The sequence below is a fragment of the Papio anubis genome, chromosome 17 (assembly GCF_008728515.1).
Source record: "Papio anubis isolate 15944 chromosome 17, Panubis1.0, whole genome shotgun sequence".
In the NCBI taxonomy this organism is placed as follows: domain Eukaryota; kingdom Metazoa; phylum Chordata; class Mammalia; order Primates; family Cercopithecidae; genus Papio; species Papio anubis.
In genome coordinates this window covers 31,103,521-31,124,586 of record NC_044992.1, presented here as the reverse complement: position 1 = coordinate 31,124,586, position 21,066 = coordinate 31,103,521, and the positions used below count along the sequence as shown (strand labels likewise).

The 21,066-nt window shown below is 40.5% G+C and overlaps 1 protein-coding gene across 13 annotated transcripts in view; it reads right to left on the bottom strand.

Annotated features, from left to right (window-relative positions):
- Nucleotides 1–21,066, bottom strand: part of BCAS3 (BCAS3 microtubule associated cell migration factor) — a 704,563-nt gene that overhangs the window by 581,770 nt on the left and 101,727 nt on the right. For all 13 annotated transcript variants that reach the window (XM_017950665.3, XM_017950664.3, XM_017950669.3 and 10 more), the window contains exon 7: nt 5,046–5,118. In XM_017950665.3, coding sequence (XP_017806154.1) covers nt 5,046–5,118 — 73 coding nt within the window. The remainder of the gene's footprint in view (nt 1–5,045; nt 5,119–21,066) is intronic.

Below are 21,066 nucleotides of genomic sequence, written 5' to 3'. Positions count from 1 at the left end.
TTCCTGGAAAGAACATAGCTTGAGGATCAAGCAGAAGCCTGGGTCCATGACTCACTGTGTGACTGAACCTCTATTAGTTTCTTCATGCATAAAATGAGAATAATACGATTGGGCCAGATGTGGTGGTTCATACTTGTAATTCCAACATTTTGGGAGGCTGAGATAGGACAATTGCTTGAAGCCAGGAGTTCAAGACCAGCCTGGGTAACATAGTGAGATCTTTTCTCTTCAAAAAAAAATTTTTGTTTTAATTAGCCAAACATAGTGGCATGACTTATAGTCCCAGCTACTCAGGAGGCTGAGATGGGAGGATCTCTTGAGCCCAGGAGTTCAAGATTATAGTGAGCTATGATTGGACCACTGCACCTGGGCCTGGGTGAAGAGGGAGACTCTGTCTCTAAAATAAATAAATGAACACACAAACTCAATTGTCATAAACTCAACTGTATGTATGTATGTATGTATATATGCATGTATGTATCGACTCATGGATTGTTGATGGCACTCATGTTCCTAGTATCCTTTATCTATCTAAAAGCAGAGCAGAGCCCTCCAAAAAACCTCATTTGTCATAAATCTCCTCCCCTGGGGCAACTTAATCTCTTCTAGGATCACACCCAAACAGATATTGTTACAAAACTATCGCATCTCCTGTCTTTTCTCCTAAGGACCACCTTAATTTTCTAAAAAGTCACAAGTGCCCTTTCTTCTGCTCCCATTCTAAGAAGTCATTTGACCTACAAAATGTGCCCTTGTATCCCTCTCCATCCCCATCTCCTATTGAGATGATATATAAACCACCCACCTTAAGTCACATTTTTTTTTGCAAACTCCTATATGTACATATGTAATTAAATCTGATTTTTTGTCCTCTTGCTAATCTGCCTTTCATCAGTTTAAATTGCAGCCCTCTCCCCAAAGAATCTGAGAGGAGAGAAAATTATTCCTCCCCAATGGTAGTTACTAAAGAGTCTACTCTATTCAACATCACCATATGCTTACCCACTACAAACATTTAGACAAAAACTTAACAAGACATATTAGATCTACATCCATAAAACCACTTACAAACTTTTTTTTTTTTTTTTTGAGACTGGGTCTCACTCTGTCACTCAGGTTGGAGTGCAGTGGTGAGATCTGGGCTCACTGCAACCTCTGCCTCCCAGGCTCAAGCAATCCTCCCACCTCAGCCTCCCAAGTAGCTGGGACCACAGGCGTGTGCCACCAGGCCCAGCTAATTTTTTTGTATTTTTTTGGTAGAGACATGGTTTCACCATGTTGCCCAGGCTGTTCTTGAACTTCTGAGCTCAAGCGATCCACCCACCTTGGCCTCCCAAAGTGCTGGGATTATAGGTGTGAGCCACTGCATCCAGACCTATTTCACTTTCTGTATCTTTTATATCCTTTCAACAGCAGAAGTTCCACTTGAGTTTTACATAAATTCTAACTCCTTGTTGAGATTCTCTATTTGTTGAGTTATTGCTATAACCCTTTCCTTTAACTCTTTATACACAGTTCATTTAGTTCTTAGAACATATTTATAATAGCTGCTTTAAAATCCTTATCTGTAAAATTTAACATCTGGAGATAATCAGGTATGATTTCTTTCTTTTTTTTTTTTTTTTGACCTCTGAACTTTTTATTGGCCTCCTGCTCCCCAAAGGGTACCCTGCTTCTGCTGGCTTAATATCTCAGAACTTCGATGTTGTTGGTCTCAGACACCACTCTGCCATCCACTATCCTGCGGGAGGTGGTCTTCTGGATGGTTTGCCTGGAGTTGCTGCTGTCCAGGGCATCACCAAGACTGAAGTCCTAGTCATCTTCCAGCAGGTGACTGTAGGTGACGATCTCAGTCGCCAGCCTGACCTTGATGTTCAGCAGGGCCTCCTACTCCTGTCCCTCTGCCGGGTCTATTGCAGCTCTGACTCTAGGTGCAGCAGGATCCGGTTGAGCTGCTCCATCTGCAGGGTATAGCGGGCCTCCACCCCACTCAGGCTGTTCTCCAAGCTGGCCTTCAGATTCCTCATAGAGTCCAGGTCAATATCCAAGGACTGGACTGTACATCTCAGCTCCATGAGCATCAGCTCAGCAGCTCCAACCTCGGCAGACTGCATGGTGACCACTGTGGTGCTCTCCTCAATCTGCTGAGACCAGTACTTGTCCAGCTCCTCTTGGTTCTTCTGAGCCAGCTTGTCATACTGGGCCCAGATGTCTGCCATGATCTTGGTGAGATCCTGAGATTTGAGGACATCTACCTCCACGATCAACCCAGAGCTGGCAATCTGTGCTTTTAGGCCTTTTACTTTCTCTTCGTGGTTTTTCTTCATGAAGAGCTGCCCCTCCTTGAGAGCCTCGATCTTTGTCTCCAGCTGCAGCCGTTGCCACTGGTGTCATCAGTGACCTTGCAGAGCCCATGGATGTCACTCTCCACAGACTAGGGCATGGCCAGCTCTGTCTTATACTTGACTCTGAAGTCATCAGCAGCAAGATGGGCATTGTTGCTCTGCAGAATGATGCAGGCATTGTCCATAGTATTTGGGAAGATCTGAACCCTCAGGTCCTCAATGGTCTTGAAGTAAATGGCTCCAGTCTCTGACCTGGGGTCCCTTCTTCTCCAGGTACTCCCGGATTTTGCTCTCCAGCTTCTGGTTTCCAGTCTCCACACTCCTCACTCTGTCCAGTAGGAGGCCAGGCAGTCATCCAGGCTTTGCATTGTCTCTTTCTCGTTCTGGATGCCTCCCAGTCCTGCCAGGCCCCCAGCCATCCACACAGCCAGGCCCCTGGACCCCATGCTGCCCCGGAAGCTGGTGGAGTGGGACCTGGAGATCCGGGAACCGGAGCCCCCGGTGCCTGCATAGATGCTGGCCACCCTGCTGACTGGTTGGGTGCCATAGCTGGGCACTTGGACAAAGCCCAGAGACCAGTAGTTGGTAGAGAACGTGGAGCTAGTGGTGAAGCTCATGCTGTCCAGAAGGGAGAGCGAGAGGACAGGACTCAGGTTTTGCCGAAGACCAATCAGGTATGATTTCTATTGTCTGCCTTTTTCTCACTGCTACAATTTCCTGTTTCTTGGCATGTGTCATAATTTTATATTTAAAAATAGACATTTTATATAATACAGTATAACATTACTCTGGATTCTATGAAATCTGTCTTCTTCCACAATTTGCAATTGCTGATTTCTCTGTTCAGTTTTATTATTTCTTTTATTCTTGCATTACTTTAAAGCCTGACTTTCAGGGTCTGGCCATGTTATCTATGTATCTTAGTGGGCAGCCAACTATTCAACAGAGGATTCACTCAAATACCCCAGGTCAACAAAAGCTGTTTTCCTTTGCCAAAGGATCTGCACATCTACCCAGATTTTTCTTCCCCCTCGACCCTTTTTCATGGCTCCTCTGCATATGCATGAAGCCTCAGCTAGCCATTATCTTAGGCTGAAAGAGCCGCTGGCTCTCAAAGCACACATGCCATCAAGACAGTAATTTCCGCAGACAGTGCTGGCAGGCATATGCAATAACTGCCACTCAGAGATGAGTGAAAATTTTCCAAGCACAGCAGGTAAGGTACTAGTCCTCAAAACCCTTCTCACCCTGGAATACCCTCTATAACCAACCAAACTTGGAAGAGAGAAAGTGTGGAGTGGGATGGGAGCAGCTGCAGGCATGAATGCCACAGATTCCCACTGCTGTTGTGCGAGATGAGCAGTTTCTCAAGCTTAAACACTTTTCAGATTATTATATGTTTTTGGTTGAGTTTCAGAGCACTGCAATAGTTGTTTTCACTTGTTTTGCAGATGGCATTAAATCTAAGTCACAAACTCTTTTTTTTTTTTTTTTTTTTTTTTTGAGACAGAGTCTCACTGTCACCCAGGCTGGAGTACAGTGATGCACCACAACCTCTGCCTCCCGGGTGGTTCAAGCAATTCTCGTGCCTCAGCCTTCCGAGTAGTTAGGATTACAGGCACATGCCACCACACTGGGCTAATTTTTGTACTTTTAGTAGAGACAGGGTTTCGCCTTGTTGGCAAGGCTGGTCTCGATCTCCTGACCTCAAGTGATCTGCCTGCCTCAGCCTCCCAAAGTGCTGGGATTACAGGCGTGAGCCACCATGCCCAGCCCACAAACTCTTAGCATTCTTAAATGTATTTATTTCAGTTTCTCTTTCACTACTATATTATAACCTACTCTGGCAGTCCTTCTCATCTGCTGCAATATTTCTCATTCCTTAAGATCTAACCTATGCTGCTCCTTCTCCATAAGGCTTTTTCTCATTAATTCATGCACATTGATCTCTCCCTTCTCTGAATTCCTGTCATACATCATTATTTCATAATTATTTTGCATGTGTTGTACTTTTTCTTTTCAGCCACATTCCTAAGTCTCTGGGGAAAGAAATTAGGCTTTCATGATTTTGTATCCTTATCTTATACCTGGCAAAGTGCTGAGTATACAGTAAATTCTCAAAGGCTGTATGTCTTCTTCAATCCAAAAATTTACACTTGAAGAAATTTGTCTTATAGCCTATGAGGTCAAACTCTACCATTAGGAAACAATAATCAAGACTCCAAGACCTAACCATGTTATATTATTAACACGTTCTTCCCTTCTCCAATGCCACATGATCTGAAGTGCACACTATTTACTGAAAGCATGAGGCAGAGACTGCTAGTAGCCAACCTAATATCCATTTTGATCATTTTCCTTACTAACAAAACCATAATCATTCCTAGCTTTCCTTGCAGCCAGAAGTTCAATTAGAGGGAATGCACTAACTGGAAAGATATTTGTATCTGTTCACAGTATTGTGGTAAGAAACAAAAAAGAAAATTCATGCAGCACCTTTAGAATAGTATCAGTCACATGCTATAGCATCAATAAATGTCATTTACTGTTAGAAACCTTAACTATGTTTTACTTCCTTCTTCTTCTCTCCTATGAGAGCTTACTCTTATGGTTACAAAGGTTTTATAACATCAAAGTTCTCCGTCTGGAATAATACAAATTTGTAATAGGTGATGCAAAGAATTTTTAAAATTTCCTTACCCAGAAGATCCAATGCTCTTACAAACACCAAGGAGGGGTCTTTTTTCAGCAAAGTTATCACATTTTTGAGCACCTGACAGGGAGGATAAAATAAATTGTAAGCTTTGAGGAATATTATTGTATAATTCCCACTATTTTCATGCTTTCAAAATACTTGAGAAGGAGAAGTATTCATTAAAAGTTGATGTAATTTATACAATTGAATAAAAAGAAGAAAAGTTACTATATAAAATCATTATATATTATATATATGTACTCATTTTAAAAATTGAACCAGCAAATTTTTTTTTTTTCCCCAGGCTGGAGTGCAATGGCATGATCTCAGCTCACTGCAACCTCTGCCTCCTGGGTTCAAATGATTCTCCTGCCTCAGCCTTCTGAGCAGTTGGGACTACAGTCACGTACCACCATGCCTGGCTAATTTTTGTATTTTTAGTAGAGACACGGTTTCACCATGTTGGCCAGCCTGGTCTCATACTCCTGACCTCAGGTGATCCACCCGCCTCAACCTCCCAAAGTGCTACAATTACAGGCATAAGCCACCATAGCCGGCCTGAATCAGCAATTTTTTTAATGTTTTATTGGCACCAATTTCAATCTTATACACCTTCCCCATGAGATCAGAAAACCATCCCATACCCCACCAACTATTTACATAAAACTAGTATAATATAGATGTCCAAACTAAATAAAGGTAGTTCAAGACAAGAAAATTATAAAATTATAGGTCATTCCCATTGATACACATAGTTGCAAAAATCCTAAACAAAATATCAGCAAACTAAATAGCAACATATATGAAAAAAATAAATTCTCATAACCGAATTAGATTTACCCAAGCAACAGTAATAGTTTGGCATTATAAAATATATTAACGTAATTAATCATGTTAATATTTCAGCAGACGCAGAAAAAGCATTCAATTAGACTCTATACCTAATCATAAGAATAAAAAATATAACAAAAATACCTTTTTTAACCTAATAATGATCATCTACAAAAGATCTACAGCAAATGTCACAGGTAATGGTTCAGAGTTTTCCTAGTAACAGCAGTAACAACACAAGAATATCCATAGTTGCAGCTCCCATCAAGTCCTAAGTCCACATAATAATAATAATAAGTGAACTCAACAATATTACAGGATACAAGACCAATATAATACGAACAAGAAGCAAAAAAAGTAAAGTCAGGAAATATAAATGGTTCTGAATCATATGAAAAGCTGCTCTGTGTCTGCTCACGCCTGTACTCCCAACACTTTGGGAGGCTGAGGCAGAAGGATCACTTGAGACAGGGCAAAACTCTGTATCTACAAAAAATAAAAACAAAAAATTAGTTCGGTATGGTGGCACACACCTGTAGCCCTAGCTACTCAGGAGGCTGAAGTAAGAGGACCTTACTACAATTGTGCCACTGCATTCCAGCCCGGATGACAGAGCAAGAATCTGTCTCATAAAAAAAAAAAAAAAAGATAAAGAAGTTTAATATTCAACCTCACACATGACAGAGGTTCCTTAAAACTATATTGATAATGAAAACTATAATGATGATATTGATAATGATAATGATATAATGATAACTATACTGATAATGATAAGGAGTTCAGGACAAATCACCCCAAAATATGCCTCTTTGGCATATTGATTATTTTGAGCTAAAGGCCTTTGAAAAACAGTAGATGTAAGAAAGACACTCTGACTGGCTCTTTGATTCCTGAAAGGAAGCCCCCAAGTGAAAGATGACCTTCCTACACACCAGGAAGGAACATTTTAACCACCAGAGATGTGAAGGCCAGGATGAAAGAAATCTGTATAAATGAACATTGTTAAACTAGCCCTTATCTTCCCAGATACTTTTCCATAAATGTCATTCTTTGTTCAACCTAGCATGTAAGAACTTAGGCCGAAGCTGGGCACGATGGCTCATGCCTGTAATCCCAGCACTTTGGGAGGCCGAGGCGGGTGGATCACTTTGGGAGGCCAAGGTCAGGAGTGCGAGATCAGTCTGGCCAACATGGTGAAACCCCATCTCTAGTTTAAAAATATATATATATATATGCCAGGCGTGGTGGCGGGCGCTGTAATCCCAGCCCCGCGGAAGGCTGAGGCAGGAGAATAGCTTGAATCCGGGAGGCAGAGGTTACAATGAGCCAAGATCATGCCAACGCTTGCATGCTGTAATCCCAGTCTCTCAGGAGGCTGAGGCAGGAGAATAGTTTGAACCTGGGAGGCAGAGGTTACAGTGAGCCAAGATCATGCCAACGCTTGCACTCTGGGGGACAGAGCAAGAGCAAGGCTCCATCTCAAAAAACAAAAACAAAAAAAAGAGCTTAGGCTGAGCCACTTCTCTTTTTTTTTTGAGATGGAGTCTTGCTCTGTCACCCAGGCTGGAGTGCCATGGCAGATCTGGGCTCTCTGCAACCTCCGCCTCCCAGGTTCGAACTATTCTCCTGCCTCAGCCTCCCGAGTAGCTGGGATTACAAGCGCATGCCGCCACGCCCAGCTAATTTTTTGTATTTTAGTAGAGCCGGGGTTTCACCATATTGCCCAGGCTGGTCTCGAACTCCTGAGTTCAGGCAATTTGCCCACCTCGGGCTCCCAAAGTGCTGGGATTACAGGTGTGAGCCACGGTGCCTGGCCGCCACTTCCTTAAGTCTTCATTTCTCTGTTCGGACACATATGTACATGTAAATTTTATGAAATAAAAATTTGTATGCTTTTCTCCTGTTAATTTCTCTTATGTCAGTTTAATTTTTTGGCCCAGCCAGAAACCCTGAGAGGTTAGAGAAGTTTTCCTCCCCTACAATACTATGGTTACATTTTTAAGATACCTAATCTTTTAGAAATAAGTAAGGAAATGTTAACCAATAAACTGATATGACATCTGGGAAGGGTTCAAAATAATCTGGAGGGAAGGAAATAAATGCTAATGAAACAAGAATAGTCATAAAATGATGACTGGTGGGTTCCTTAGGGATCATCACACTATTCACACTGTCTTTAAATAAGTCAGAAATTTTCTACTTAAAAATTTATAACTACATATATTTATATACATATATTTATATATTATAACTATATATCTTTAAAACTGTGTGTGTATGTGTGTGTGTGTATTCACTTAAGCCTGCTAAGTCAGACTGATGACTGATTTAGCAGTCCTAAGTAAAAGTGCAAGGTAGTGCTTAGGGGAAAAAAAAAACTGACACTCAAATTAGTTTACATCACAGGATCTTTAAAAGCCACAATAATTGATAATACCAGGTACTAAATGTGACAGGAGATGAAGCTAAAATAAAAAGGACTATATAACTAAATTTAACTATGTACATTGACACTTATTTAAGAGCTCCTCAAAAAAATCCAAAAATTTGATAAAATTTTCTCACCATAGTAATCAAAATTGAAATACAAATACCCCTTAATCCGATAAGTCACTGCTAGAAGTTCATCCTACACATATACTCAGACATGAGAGAAATAACTTGTATATAAGATTATTCACAACGGCATTGTTTATAATAGCAAGAATGGAAAACTTCAAGTTATAATGGAATATTTCCTACCACTGCAAAACAAGAGAATGAATTACTCTGTAAAAACATGGAATGGAAAAGAAGATATAAAGTGGAAAAAAGGAATACATACAACAATAGGACGATACAGAATAATAAACTACCTTTTGTGTGTGTGTGTGTGTGTGTGTGTTTTTGAGATAGAGTCTCCCCAAGGCTGGAGTGGAATGGCATGATCTCAGCTCACTGCAACCTCCGCCTCCCAGATTCAAATGATTCTCCTGCCTCAGCCTCCAGAGTAGCTGGGATTACAGGCACCTGCCACCATGCCCAACTATTTTTTGTATTTTCAGTAGAGATGGGGTTTCACCATGTTGGCCAGGCTGGTCTCGAACTCCTGGCCTCATGATCCACCCGCCTTGGCCTCCCAAAGTGCTGGGATTACAGGCATGAGCCACCAGGCCCAGCCGATATACTACCTTTTTTTAATAAAGAAGAGAAAAAAAGACTTGCATATACACACACATATACAAACTCTAGTAGGATACATAAAAATCCTAATAGTGGTCGGGCACGGTGGTTCATGCCTGTAATCCCAACACTCTGGAAGGCCGTGGTGGGTGGATCAGGAGTTCGAGACCAGCTTGACCAACATGGAGAAATCCTGTCTCTACTAAAAATACAAAAAATTAGCCAGTGGTGGTGCATGCCTGTAATCCCAGCTACTCGGGAGGCTGAGGCAGCAGAATCGCTTAAACCCGGGAGGCAGAGGTTGTGGTGAGCCGAGATCATGCCATTGCACTCCAGCCTGGGCAACAAGAGTGAAACTCCGTCTCAAAAAAAAAAAATCTTAATAGCCACTTATGAGAGGAAAAAGGAAAAAAAATGAAAGATAGAAAAAACTTTTCATTATATACTTTATGCTTTTTCATTTTCAAACCATGTGAATATACAAATTTCCCCAAAAATTTTTCCCTTGTTTTTAAATAAGAAGGCAAATGCCAGAAGAAACAACTAAATGGTTGTTTCAACTTCTGAGTTAAGATGGTAGGCTGCAGCACTTTGGGAGGCTGAGACAGGCGGATCACGAGGTCAGGAGATCAAGACCATCCTGGCTAAGACGGTGAAACCCCGTCTCTACTAAAAAATACAAAACATCTAGCCAGGCAAGGTGGCGGGTGCCTATAGTCCCAGCTACTTGGGAGGCTGAGGCAGGAGAATGGCGCAAACCCGGGAGGCGGAGCTTGCAGTGAGCTGAGATCCGGCCACTGCACTCCAGCCTGGGCAACAGAGCGAGACTCCATCTCAAAAAAAAAAAAAAAAAAAAAGATGGTAGACTGAAGACATGAATTTCATTTTATACCTTCAGAAAATGCTAGGAAAAAAAATTAAATTACATGTACTTTAAAAACATATAATCCCAACAAGTTTTGGAAACAGATGACTGATGACTGACTTAGCAATCTTAAGTAAAAGTTCAAGGTAGTGCATGGGGGGAAAACCTGACACCCGAAGTACTTTACATCGAAGAATCTTTAAAAGGCACAATAACTGATAATACCAGGTACTGGATTTGATGGGAGACGAAGCTAAAATAAAGAAGACTAGATTTGATATTGGCTATCTGAAAAACACATTGATGTAAGACTTTTACCCTGTCAGGCAACTCACCTTCCCCATTCCCAGCACAAGGCTGAAAGGTTACTCTCTAGAGACAGACAGAAGGACACTGGGTAAAGGTGAATGCCAAACAAAAAAGTGAAGAAGATTAAATGACAACATTAATACGTAATATTGAAATAGTCCTTCATCATCCTTCCTGTCACCTTTCCCATGGTGCTTCCAGGACGCTAGCACCAGAACCTTATCCTTTAGGTGGGCACTTGTAAGTCTTCTCTGGGACATGTTAACAAGTCTAAGAGGAAAGACGAAAATATACTATCCATCAGAGGGTTCAAACAAACAAACAACACAACCAAAGCACCTCACAACAAAGTTAAAAGTCAACAAATAGACCAGGCACAGTGGCTCACACCTCTAATCTCAGCACTCTAAGAGGCCGAGGCGGAGGTCAGGAGTTCAAGACCAGCCTGGCCAATATGCTGAAACTCCGTCTCTACTAAAAATACAAAATTAGCCAGGTGTCTGTAATCCCAGCCACTCAGGAGGCTGAGGCAGGAGAATCGCTTGAACCTAGAAGGCAGAGTTTGCAGTGAGCCCAGACGGCACCACTGCACTCCAGCCTGGGCAACAAGAATAAAACTCCATCTCAAAAAAACAAAAAGTCGACAAACAGATATGCAGTGTTTTCAATTAGCTTTTCAGTTTGCCACTGACAATTATGTGCAAACAGCCAAGGATTAACAGTCATCTGGAAAGTATCTAATACTACACAGGAAGAACACAATAAAAATTAAAAATTGTCATTAATCATTTCCATGATGTAAGAGAAGATACTGCAGACATAGAACAAAATAAGAACTAAAAAAAAGATGCTTTGAGAATAAAAGAGAGCTCTTGAAGAATGACAAAAACAAGGATATGTGTGTGTGTGTGTGTGTCTTTATATTTACATAAATATATAAATATATATATATAGATTTTTTGTTTTTTGAGACAGAGTCTCACTCTGTTGCACAGGCTGGAGTGCGGTGGTGCGATTTTGGCTCACTGCAACTTCCGCCTCCCAGATTCAAGTGATTCTCCTGCCTCAGCCTCCCAAGTACCTGGGACTACAGGCACGTGTCACCATGCCAGGCTAATTTTTGTATTTTTAGTAGAGGCTGGTCTCAAACTCCTGACCTCAGGTGATCTGCTTGCTTTGGCCTCCCAAAGTGCTAGGATTACAGGCAGGAAAATATTGTTTTTATTTTTTATTATTATCATTATAACTTTAAGTTCTATGGTACAAGTACACAACATATGTATACTTGTGCCATGCTGGTGCGCTGCACCCATTAACTCATCATTTACATTAGGTATATCTCCTAATGCTATCCCTCCCCCCTTCTCCCCACCCCACAATAGGCCCCGCTGTGTGATGTTCCCCTTCCTGTGTCCACGTGTTCTCATTGTTCAATTTCTACCTATAAATGAAAACATGCAGTGTTTGGTTTTCTGTCCTTGTGATAGTTTGCTCGGAATGATGGTTTCCAGCTTCATCTACGTCCCTACAAAGGACATGAACTCATCCTTTTTTATGGCTGCATAGTATTCCGTGGTATATAAGTGCCACATTTTCTTAATCCAGTCTATCATTGATGGACATTTGGGTTGGTTCCAAATCTTTGCTATTGTGAATAATGCCACAATAAACATACGTGTGCATGTGTCTTTATAAAGCAGCATGATTTATAATCCTTGGGGTAAGGCACATACTGTTTTTAAACTCAACACAAGAATCAGAGGCAAATTTAAGAAAATTTCCCAGAGAGAAGAGCAAAAACACAAGAGAAGAAAAGAGCATGTTTACACACACACACGAAATTGAAAGGGATGGACTCAAACAGCCAATATAGAGATGACAGACGTTCCAAAGAGAGAACAGAGAAAACAGTAGAAAATCACCCATGAAATAATTCAAAAACTTTCCCCAAAACAAAAAACTATGACTTTATCAGCTTCTTCAGGTCCTAGCACAGTACATGAAACAGACCAGTATCAGAGTACATTGCTTCAAAACAGTGATAACAAACAAATGCTTCTACAAGCTACCAGAGAAGAAACAGATTGTTATAGGATCAGGAATTCAAGTGGTTGCTCCAGGTATTAAATGATATAACTTAACACAAAAACTTTTAGCTAACATCATACAAACTGAATGCTTTTCCTCTGAGGTCAGATATAAAGCAAGCGTGTCCACTCTCACCACTGTTGTTCAATAGAGTACTGGAAGTTCTATCCAGTACAATAAGGCAGCAAACAAAGTAAAAGTCATACAGATCAGAAAGGAAGAAATAAAACTCCCCATTTACAGATAGCATGATTGGTTACATAAAAATTACAGAGGAATCAACAAAAAAATTTTTTTTAAAAACTAGAATAAGTTAGTTCAGCAAGTCACAAGCTATAAGATCAGCATACAAAAATATATACTACGATGAACAAATGAAAATTGAAATTTAAAGTACAGTAGCACTTATACTTGTTCAAAAGAAATGTAAATACTGAAGTATAAATCGATGAAACATGTACAGGACTTCTGTACTGAAAACTACTAAATGCTGATAAAAGAAACAAAAGACAACCTAAATACATGGAGATACATAACTGATATGAAGTTTAATGTAATTCCTACCAAAAATCCAGCAGAATTTTTTGCAATTAGAAACAGGAGTATTCTAAAATTTTGTGGAAAGGTAAGGGAGTTAGAATAGCTAAAACAAGTTTAACAAAAGAAGAAAATGGAGGAAATCTGTTATTATGGAATTATAGACTAAAACAATGAGGTACCACTGCACAGTTACTAGAACGACCAAATTCCAGAACACTGACAACACCAAATGCTGAAGAGGATGCAAGTAGCACCTTTCCCAGACTGCTAATGGGAATGCCGAATAGCACAGCCACATTGGAGGAGTTTGGCAGTTTCTTACAGAACTAAAACATACTCTTACCACACAATGCTGAAATCACACTCCTTGGTAATTACCAAAACGAACTGAAGACGTTTGTCCACACAAAAACCTACACACGATGTTTATGACAGCTTTATTTATAATTGCCAAAACTTGGATGCCACCAACATGTTCTTCAGTAGATGAATGGATAAATAAACTGTAATATATCCAAACAACAACTAAAAGGAAATGAGCTATCAAGCCATAAAATGAAGTGAAGGAATGTTAGATGCATATTGCTCATTGCAAGAAGTCAATATAAAAAGGCTACATACTGTATGTTACCAACTACATGACATTTTGGGAAAGACAAAACTATGGGGACAGTAAAAAGATCAATGGTTGCAGGAATTAGGAGGAAAACATGAATAGAGCACAGAGGAATTTTAAGGACTTCTAAGTTTCAAGTTTTAACTGAAACTTTTCTGTATGATGCTAAAATGGTGGGTTATTATTTCATTATACATTTGTGAAATATATCATTATACATTTGTGAAAATTTCTAGAATGTAGACCAAGAGAATCCTAATGTCGATTAGGGACTCTGGGGAATAATAATGTGTCAGTGTAGGATCATCACTTATAACAAATGTACCACTATGATGCAAAAAGTGGGAAGTGGGTAGTGCCTGGGTAGGGTCGGGGTATACAGAAATTCTACGTGTTCTTGTTTGTTTGAGACAGGCTCTCCCACTATCGCCCAAGCAGGAGAGCAGTGGTGCAATCTCAGCTCACTGAAACTTCCACCTCCCGGCTCAAGTGATTCTCCCACTTCAGCCTCCTGAGTAGCTGGGACAACAGGCACACACCACCATGCCTGGCTACTTTTTGTATTTTTTGCAGAAATGGCGTTTCGCCGTGTTGCCCAGGCTGGAAAACTCTATTTTCTGCTTAATTTTTCTGTGAACCTAAAACTGCTCTAAGAAATAAAGCTTATTAATTAAAACACCACATGTTCTCACTCGTAAGTGTGAGGTGAACAATAAGAACACACAGACACAGAGAGGGGAACATCACACGCCAGGGTCTGTCGGAGGTGGGGGGCTAGGAGAGGGATAGCATTAGGAGAAATACTTAATGTAGATGACGGGTTGACCGGCACAGCAAACCACCATGGCATGTGTATACCTATGTAACAAACGTGCACATTCTGCACATGAATCCCAGAACTTAAAGTATAATAAATTAAAAGTAAATAAATAAATATATGTAGTCAGGTGTAGTGCTACACACCTGCAGTCCCAGCTACTCAGGAGGCTGGGCAGGAGAATTGCTTGGGCCCAGGAGCTCAAGGCCAGCCTGGATAACATGGCAAGATCTTGTTTCCCACCCCACAAAAAAAAAAAAAAAAAAAAAAATTAAAAGTAAAAACAAATGTAGCAAACTCTTGCACAACTATGTTCACTGCAGCATTATTCATAATAGCCAACAGATGGAAGCAACCCTAAAGTCTACTGATAGATGAATGGATAAAGAAAAGGTGGTACATTGAAATGGATTATGCAGCCTTAAAAAAGAAGGAAAATGGTCGGGCATGGTGGCTTACGCCTGTAATCCCAGCACTTTGGGAGGTCAAGGTGGGTGGATCAGTTGAGGCCAGAAGTTCAAGACCAGCCTGGCCAAGGTGGCAAAACCTCATCTCTACTAAAAATACAAAAAATTAGCTGGGCATGGTGGCACACACCTTTAATCCTAGCCACTCAGGAGGCTAAAGCAGGAGAATCACTTGAACCTGGTATGTGGAAGCTGCAGTGAGCAGAGATCACGCCTCAGCACTGCAGCCTGGTAAACAGAGTGTGACTCTGTCTCAAAAAAATAAAATAAAAACAAAAACAAAACATCTGGGATAGCAAAGGTGGTGCTAAGAGGAAAGTTTATAGCCCTAAATGCCTACATCAAAAAGCCTGAAAGAGCACAAACTGACATTCTAAGGTCACACCTCAAGGAACTAGAGAAACAAGAACAAACCAAACCGAAACCCAGCAGAAGAAAGGAAATAACCAAGATCAGAGCAGAACTAAATGAAATTGAAAAAAAAAAAATACAAAAGATAAAAGAAACAAAAAGCTAGTTCTTAGAAAAGATAAATAAAATTGATAGAGCATTAGCAAGATTAACCAAGAAGAGAGAAAATCCAAATAACCTCTCTAAGAAATGAAACAGGAGGTATTACAACTGACACGAAATACAAATGATCATTCAAGACTACTATGAACACCTTTATGCAAGTAAACTAGAAAACCTAGAAGAGAAGGATAAATTCCTGGAAAAATAGAACCTAGCTGAAACCAGGAAGACTTAGATACCCTGAACAGACCAATAACAAGCCGTGAGATTGAAATGGTAATTTTATAAATTATCAACAAAAAAAAGTCCAGGACCAGACAGATTTACAGCAGAATTCCAGTAGACATTCAAAGAAGAACTGGTACCAATCGTTCTGACACTATTCCACAAGAGAAAGAAAGGAGGAACCCTCCCTAATTCATTCTACGAAGCCAGCATTACCCTAATACCAAAACCAGGAAAGGATATAACCAAACAAGAAAATTACAGACCCATATTCTTGATGAACACAGATGCTAAAATCCTTAACAAAATATTAGCTAACCGAATCCAACAACATATCAAAAAGATAATTCACCATGATCGAGTGGGTTTCATATCAGGGATGCAGGGATGGTTTAACATACGCAAGTCAACAAATGTGATACACCACATAGACCAAATTAAAAACAAAAATCACGGCAGGGAGTGGTGGCTCACACCTATAATCCCAACACTTTGGGAGGCCGAGGTGAGTGGATCACTTGAGGTCAGGAGTTCAAGAGCAGCCTGGCCAACATGGTGAAACTCTGTCTCTACTAAAAATACAAAAATTAGCCAGGTGTGGTGGCGCATGCCTGTAATCCCAGCTACTCAGAAGGCTGAGGCACAAGAATTGCTTGAACCCGGGAGGCAGAGGCTACAGGGAGCCAAGATCACAGCACTGCACTCCAACCTAGGCAACAGAGCAAGACTCCGCCAAACAAACAAACAAACAAACGAAATCACATGATCATCTCAACAGATGCAGAAAAAGCATGACAAAATCCAGCACCCCTTTATGATTAAAACTGTCAGCAAAATCATCATACAAGGGACATACCTTAATCTAATTCAAGCCAACTATAATAAACCCACGGTCAACACAATACTGAATGGGGAAAAGTTGAAAGGATTCCCTCCGAGAATTGGAACAAGACAAGGATGCCCACTCTCACCACTCCTCTTCAACACAGTACTGGAAGTCCTAGCCAGAGCAATCAGACAAGAGAAAAAAATAAAGAGCATTCAAATCGGTGAAGAGGAAGTCAAACTGTCACTGATTGCTGACAATATGATCGTTTACCTTGAAAACCCTAATGACTCCTCCAGAAAGCTCCTAGAACTGATAAAAGAATTCAGCAATGTTTCTGGATATAAAATTCATGTACACAAATCAGTAGTTTTTCTATACACCAACAGCGACCAAGAGGAGAAAGAAATCAAGAACTCAAGCCCCTTTACAATAGATGCAAAAAAAATAAAATAAAATACTTAGGAATATACATAACCAAGGAGTCAAAAGACCTCTACAAGGAAAACTACAAAACGCTGCTGAAGGAAATCACAGATGACAAAAACAAATGGAAACATATCCCATGCTCACGTTCATAGATGGGTAGAATCAAACTGTGAAAACAACCATACTGCCAAAAGCAATCTACAAATTCAAAGCAATCCCCATCAAAATACCACCACCATTCTTCACAGAATTAGAAAAAACAATTCTAAAATTCATATGGAATGAAAAAAGAGTTCATATAGCCAAAGCAAGACTAAGCAAAAAGGACAAATCTGGAGGCCTCATACTACCTAATTTCAAACCATACTGTAAGGCCACAGTCACCAAAACAGCATGGTACTGGTATAAAAATAGGCAGACAGACCAATGGAACAGAGTAGAGAATCCAGAAATAAACCCAAATACTTACAGTCAACTGATTTTCAATGAAGCAAACAAAAACTTACAGAGGGGAAAGGACACCCTTTTCAACAAATGGGACTGGGATAATTGGATAGCCACCTGTAGGAGAATGAAACTGGATCCTCATCTCTCACCTTACACAAAAATCAACTCAAGATGGATTAAGGACTTAAACCTAAGACCTGAAACTATAAAAATTCTAGAATATAACATTGGAAAAACCCTTCTAGACATTGGCTTAGGCAAGATTTCATGACCAAGAACCCAAAAGCAAATGCAATAAAAACACAGGTAAGTAGCTAGGACATAATTAAACTAAAGAGCTTTTGCACAGCAAAAGGAACAGTCAGCAGAGCAAACAGGCAATCCACATAGTGGGAGAAAATCTTCACAATCTACACATCTGACAAAGGACTAATATCCAGAAGCTACAATGAACTCAAATCAATCGTTAAGAATAAAACAATCCCATCAAAAAGTGGGCTAAGGACATGAATAGAAAATTCTCAAAAGAAGACAGACAAATGGCCAACAAACATATGAAAAAATGCTCAACATCACTAATGATCAGGGAAATGCAAATCAAAACCACAATGCAATACCACCTTACTCCAGCAAGAATGGCCATAATCAAAGAATCAAAAAACAGTAGATGTTGGCGTGGATGCAGCGATCAGGGAACACTTCTACACTGCTAGTGGGAATGTAAACTAGTACAGCCACCGTGGAAAACAGTGTGGAGATTCCTTAAAGAACTAAAAGTAGAACTACCATTTGATCCAGCAATCTCACTACTGGGTATCTAACCAGAAGAAAAGAAATAATTATTCAAAAAAGATACTTGCACACGCATGTTTATAGCAGCACAATTCACAACTGCAAAATCATGGAGCCAACCCAAATGCCCATCAATGAGTGGATAAAGAAACTCTCGTGTGTGTGTGTGTATATATATATATATATATGTACGATGGAATACTACTCAGCCATAAAAAGGAATGAATTAACAGTATTTGCAGTGACCTGGATGAGACTGGAGACTTTTATTCTAAGTGAAGTAACTTAGGAATGGAAACCCAACCATCATATGTTCTCACTAATATCTGGGAGCTAGGCTATGAGGATGTGAAGGCATACAAATGATGCAGTGAACTTTGGGGACTTGGAGGGGAAGTGAGATGGGGGCGAGGGATAAGAGACTGCAAATGTGGTACAATGTATACTGCTTAGGTGACAGATGCATCAAAATCTCACAAATCACCACTAAAGAACTTACTCATGTAACCAAATACCACCTGTACCCCCAATAACTTATCGAAAAATAAAAAATAAAAATAAAGGTCAAGTACAGTAGCTCAAGTCTGTAATCCCAGCACTTTGGGAGGCATGAGGTCAGGAGTTCAACACCAGCCTGGCCAAGATGATGAAACCACATCTCTACTAAAAACACAAAAATTAGCCGGGCATGGTGGCAGGCGCCTGTAATCCCAGCTAGTCGGGAAGCTGAGGCAGAGAACTGCTTGAACCTGGGAGGCGGAGGCTGCAGTGAGCCAAGATCGTGCCACTGCACTCCAGCCTGGGCGACAGAATAAGACTCCATCTTAAAAAAGTACATTAATTAATTAAAAATTAAAAATAAAAATAAAGAAGGAAATTCTGTCACATGCTACCACATGGATGAACCTTGAGAACATTATAAGTGAAATATGCCAATCACAAAAAGATAAATATTACATGATTCCACTGAGATGAGATATCTAACACAGTCACACTAGGGTAGCAGATGGGAAAAAATAAAAATAAAAAAATAAAGCAGTCACACACATTGTTTCAGTCCAGTTAGTGTTGTCATAACAGTATACCTGAGACTGGGTAGTCTAAAGAAAAGGGGTATACTTGGCTCACACTTCGGGTGGCTGGAAAGTTCAATACTGAGCATCTGATGAAGGCCTCAGGCTGCTTCAACTCATAACACAAAGCAGAAGTGAGCCAGCATTTGCAGAGATCACATCCCAAATGGCTGGGCAGGGTCTTTGTAACAGCCAGCTCTTCTGGAAACTAACAGAGTGAGAACTCACTCACTCCCTAGGGAGAGCATTAATCTATTCATAAGGGATCATGAGGGATCGTGTCGGCCTCCCAGAGTGCTGGGATTACAGGCGTGAGCCACCGCGCTCAGCCTTTTTTTTTTTTGAGATGGAGTCTAGCTCTGTCGCCCAGGATGGAGTGCAGTGGCAAGATCTCGGCTCACTGCAACCTCCACTTCCCAGGTTCAAGCAATTCTCCTGCCTCAGCCTCCTGAGTAGCTGTGATAACAGGCACCTGTCACCACACCCAACTAATTTTTGTATTTTTAGTAGAGACCGGGTTTCACTGTGTTGGCCAGGCTGGTCTCGAACTCCTAACCTCATGATTCGCCCACCTCATTCCCCCAAAGTGCTGGGATTAAAAGCGTGAGCCACTGCGCCCAGCCAGGGATGGTATTTCAACATGACAAATATCCATGGAGACATGGATACATAAATACATAAGAAAGATAAACACTAATTTCAGGATAGGGATTTAACTCTTACGGGTTTAGAAAGAAAAAAATATTTGGAAGATGTAGCCAAAGGACTTCAAAACTCTGTTTTATTTCTTAGGCTGGGTGATAAAAAGCATTTTTTGTGTCTGTTTTTTAGAGATGGGGTCTTGCTCTGTCACCTAGGCTGCAGTACAGTGGTGACATCATAGCTCACTCCAGTCACTAACTCTTGGGCTCAAATGATCCTTCCTCATCAGCCTCCCTGGTAGCTAGTACTACAGGCATGCGCCACCATGCCCAGCTAATTCTTTAATATTTTGTAGAGATGGAGGTCTCTCTCTGTGCCCAGGCTAGTCTTAAACTCCTGGCCTCAAGTGAGTCTCCCATTTCAGCCTCCCAGAGAGCTAGGATACAGACATGAGTCACCACACCTGGTTAGTAAAAAGCATTTGTAACATTAACAATCCATGTTAATTGATTCCTCCAAAAATAATGAGGTTTAATCCAAAGAAGGAAAGGTTAATGGTAATACACTGAGATTGTAACTTGACATAATGCTTTTTAATTGTGATTATAAGACTGAAAATTAAGTTAAGGCAAGTTCTATCATTTCTTAGACACCAGACTATGGTATCTACAATGGATGTTTGAGCCCAGCAGTTTGAGGCTATAGTGCTCTATGATTATACCTGTGAATAGCCACTGCACTCCAACCTGGGCAATACAGCAAGATCTTCACCTCTAAAAGAAAAACAAAACTAAGACCGAGTGTGGTGGCTCATGCCTGTAATCCCAGTACTTTGGGAGGCCAAGGTAGGTGGATCACCTGAGGTCAGGAGTTCAAGATCAGCCTGGCCAACATAGTGAAACCCTGTCTCTAGTAAAAATACAAAAATTAGCCAGGCGTGGTGGTGCGTGCCTGTAATCCCAGCTACTCGGGAGTCTGAGGTAGAATTGCTTGAACCAGGAAGCCAGAGGCTGCAATGAGCCAAGATCACGCCACTGCACTCCAACCTGGACGACAGAGCAAGACTCCATCTCAAAAAACAAAAAACTACAAACACAACTAATGTTTATGAATAAAACTATAGTTATTGAAATATTTTATAATTATATAATAATCAGTGCCTACATCTTTTAAACAAATCTGTGATTATGTATTGAGAAAGCATCAAGAACAGATTTGTTCAAACATAATTTACTGTACATTGTGTACCATTACTCCTGCTAAACAAATCAGATTTCACAGTTACCAATATTACCTTTGATCCAAGCATAAGTTAAAAATTAACAGGCCCACAGTCCATAATATTTATGTTCCAAATTAATTATAACTGAACTTCATCTATACA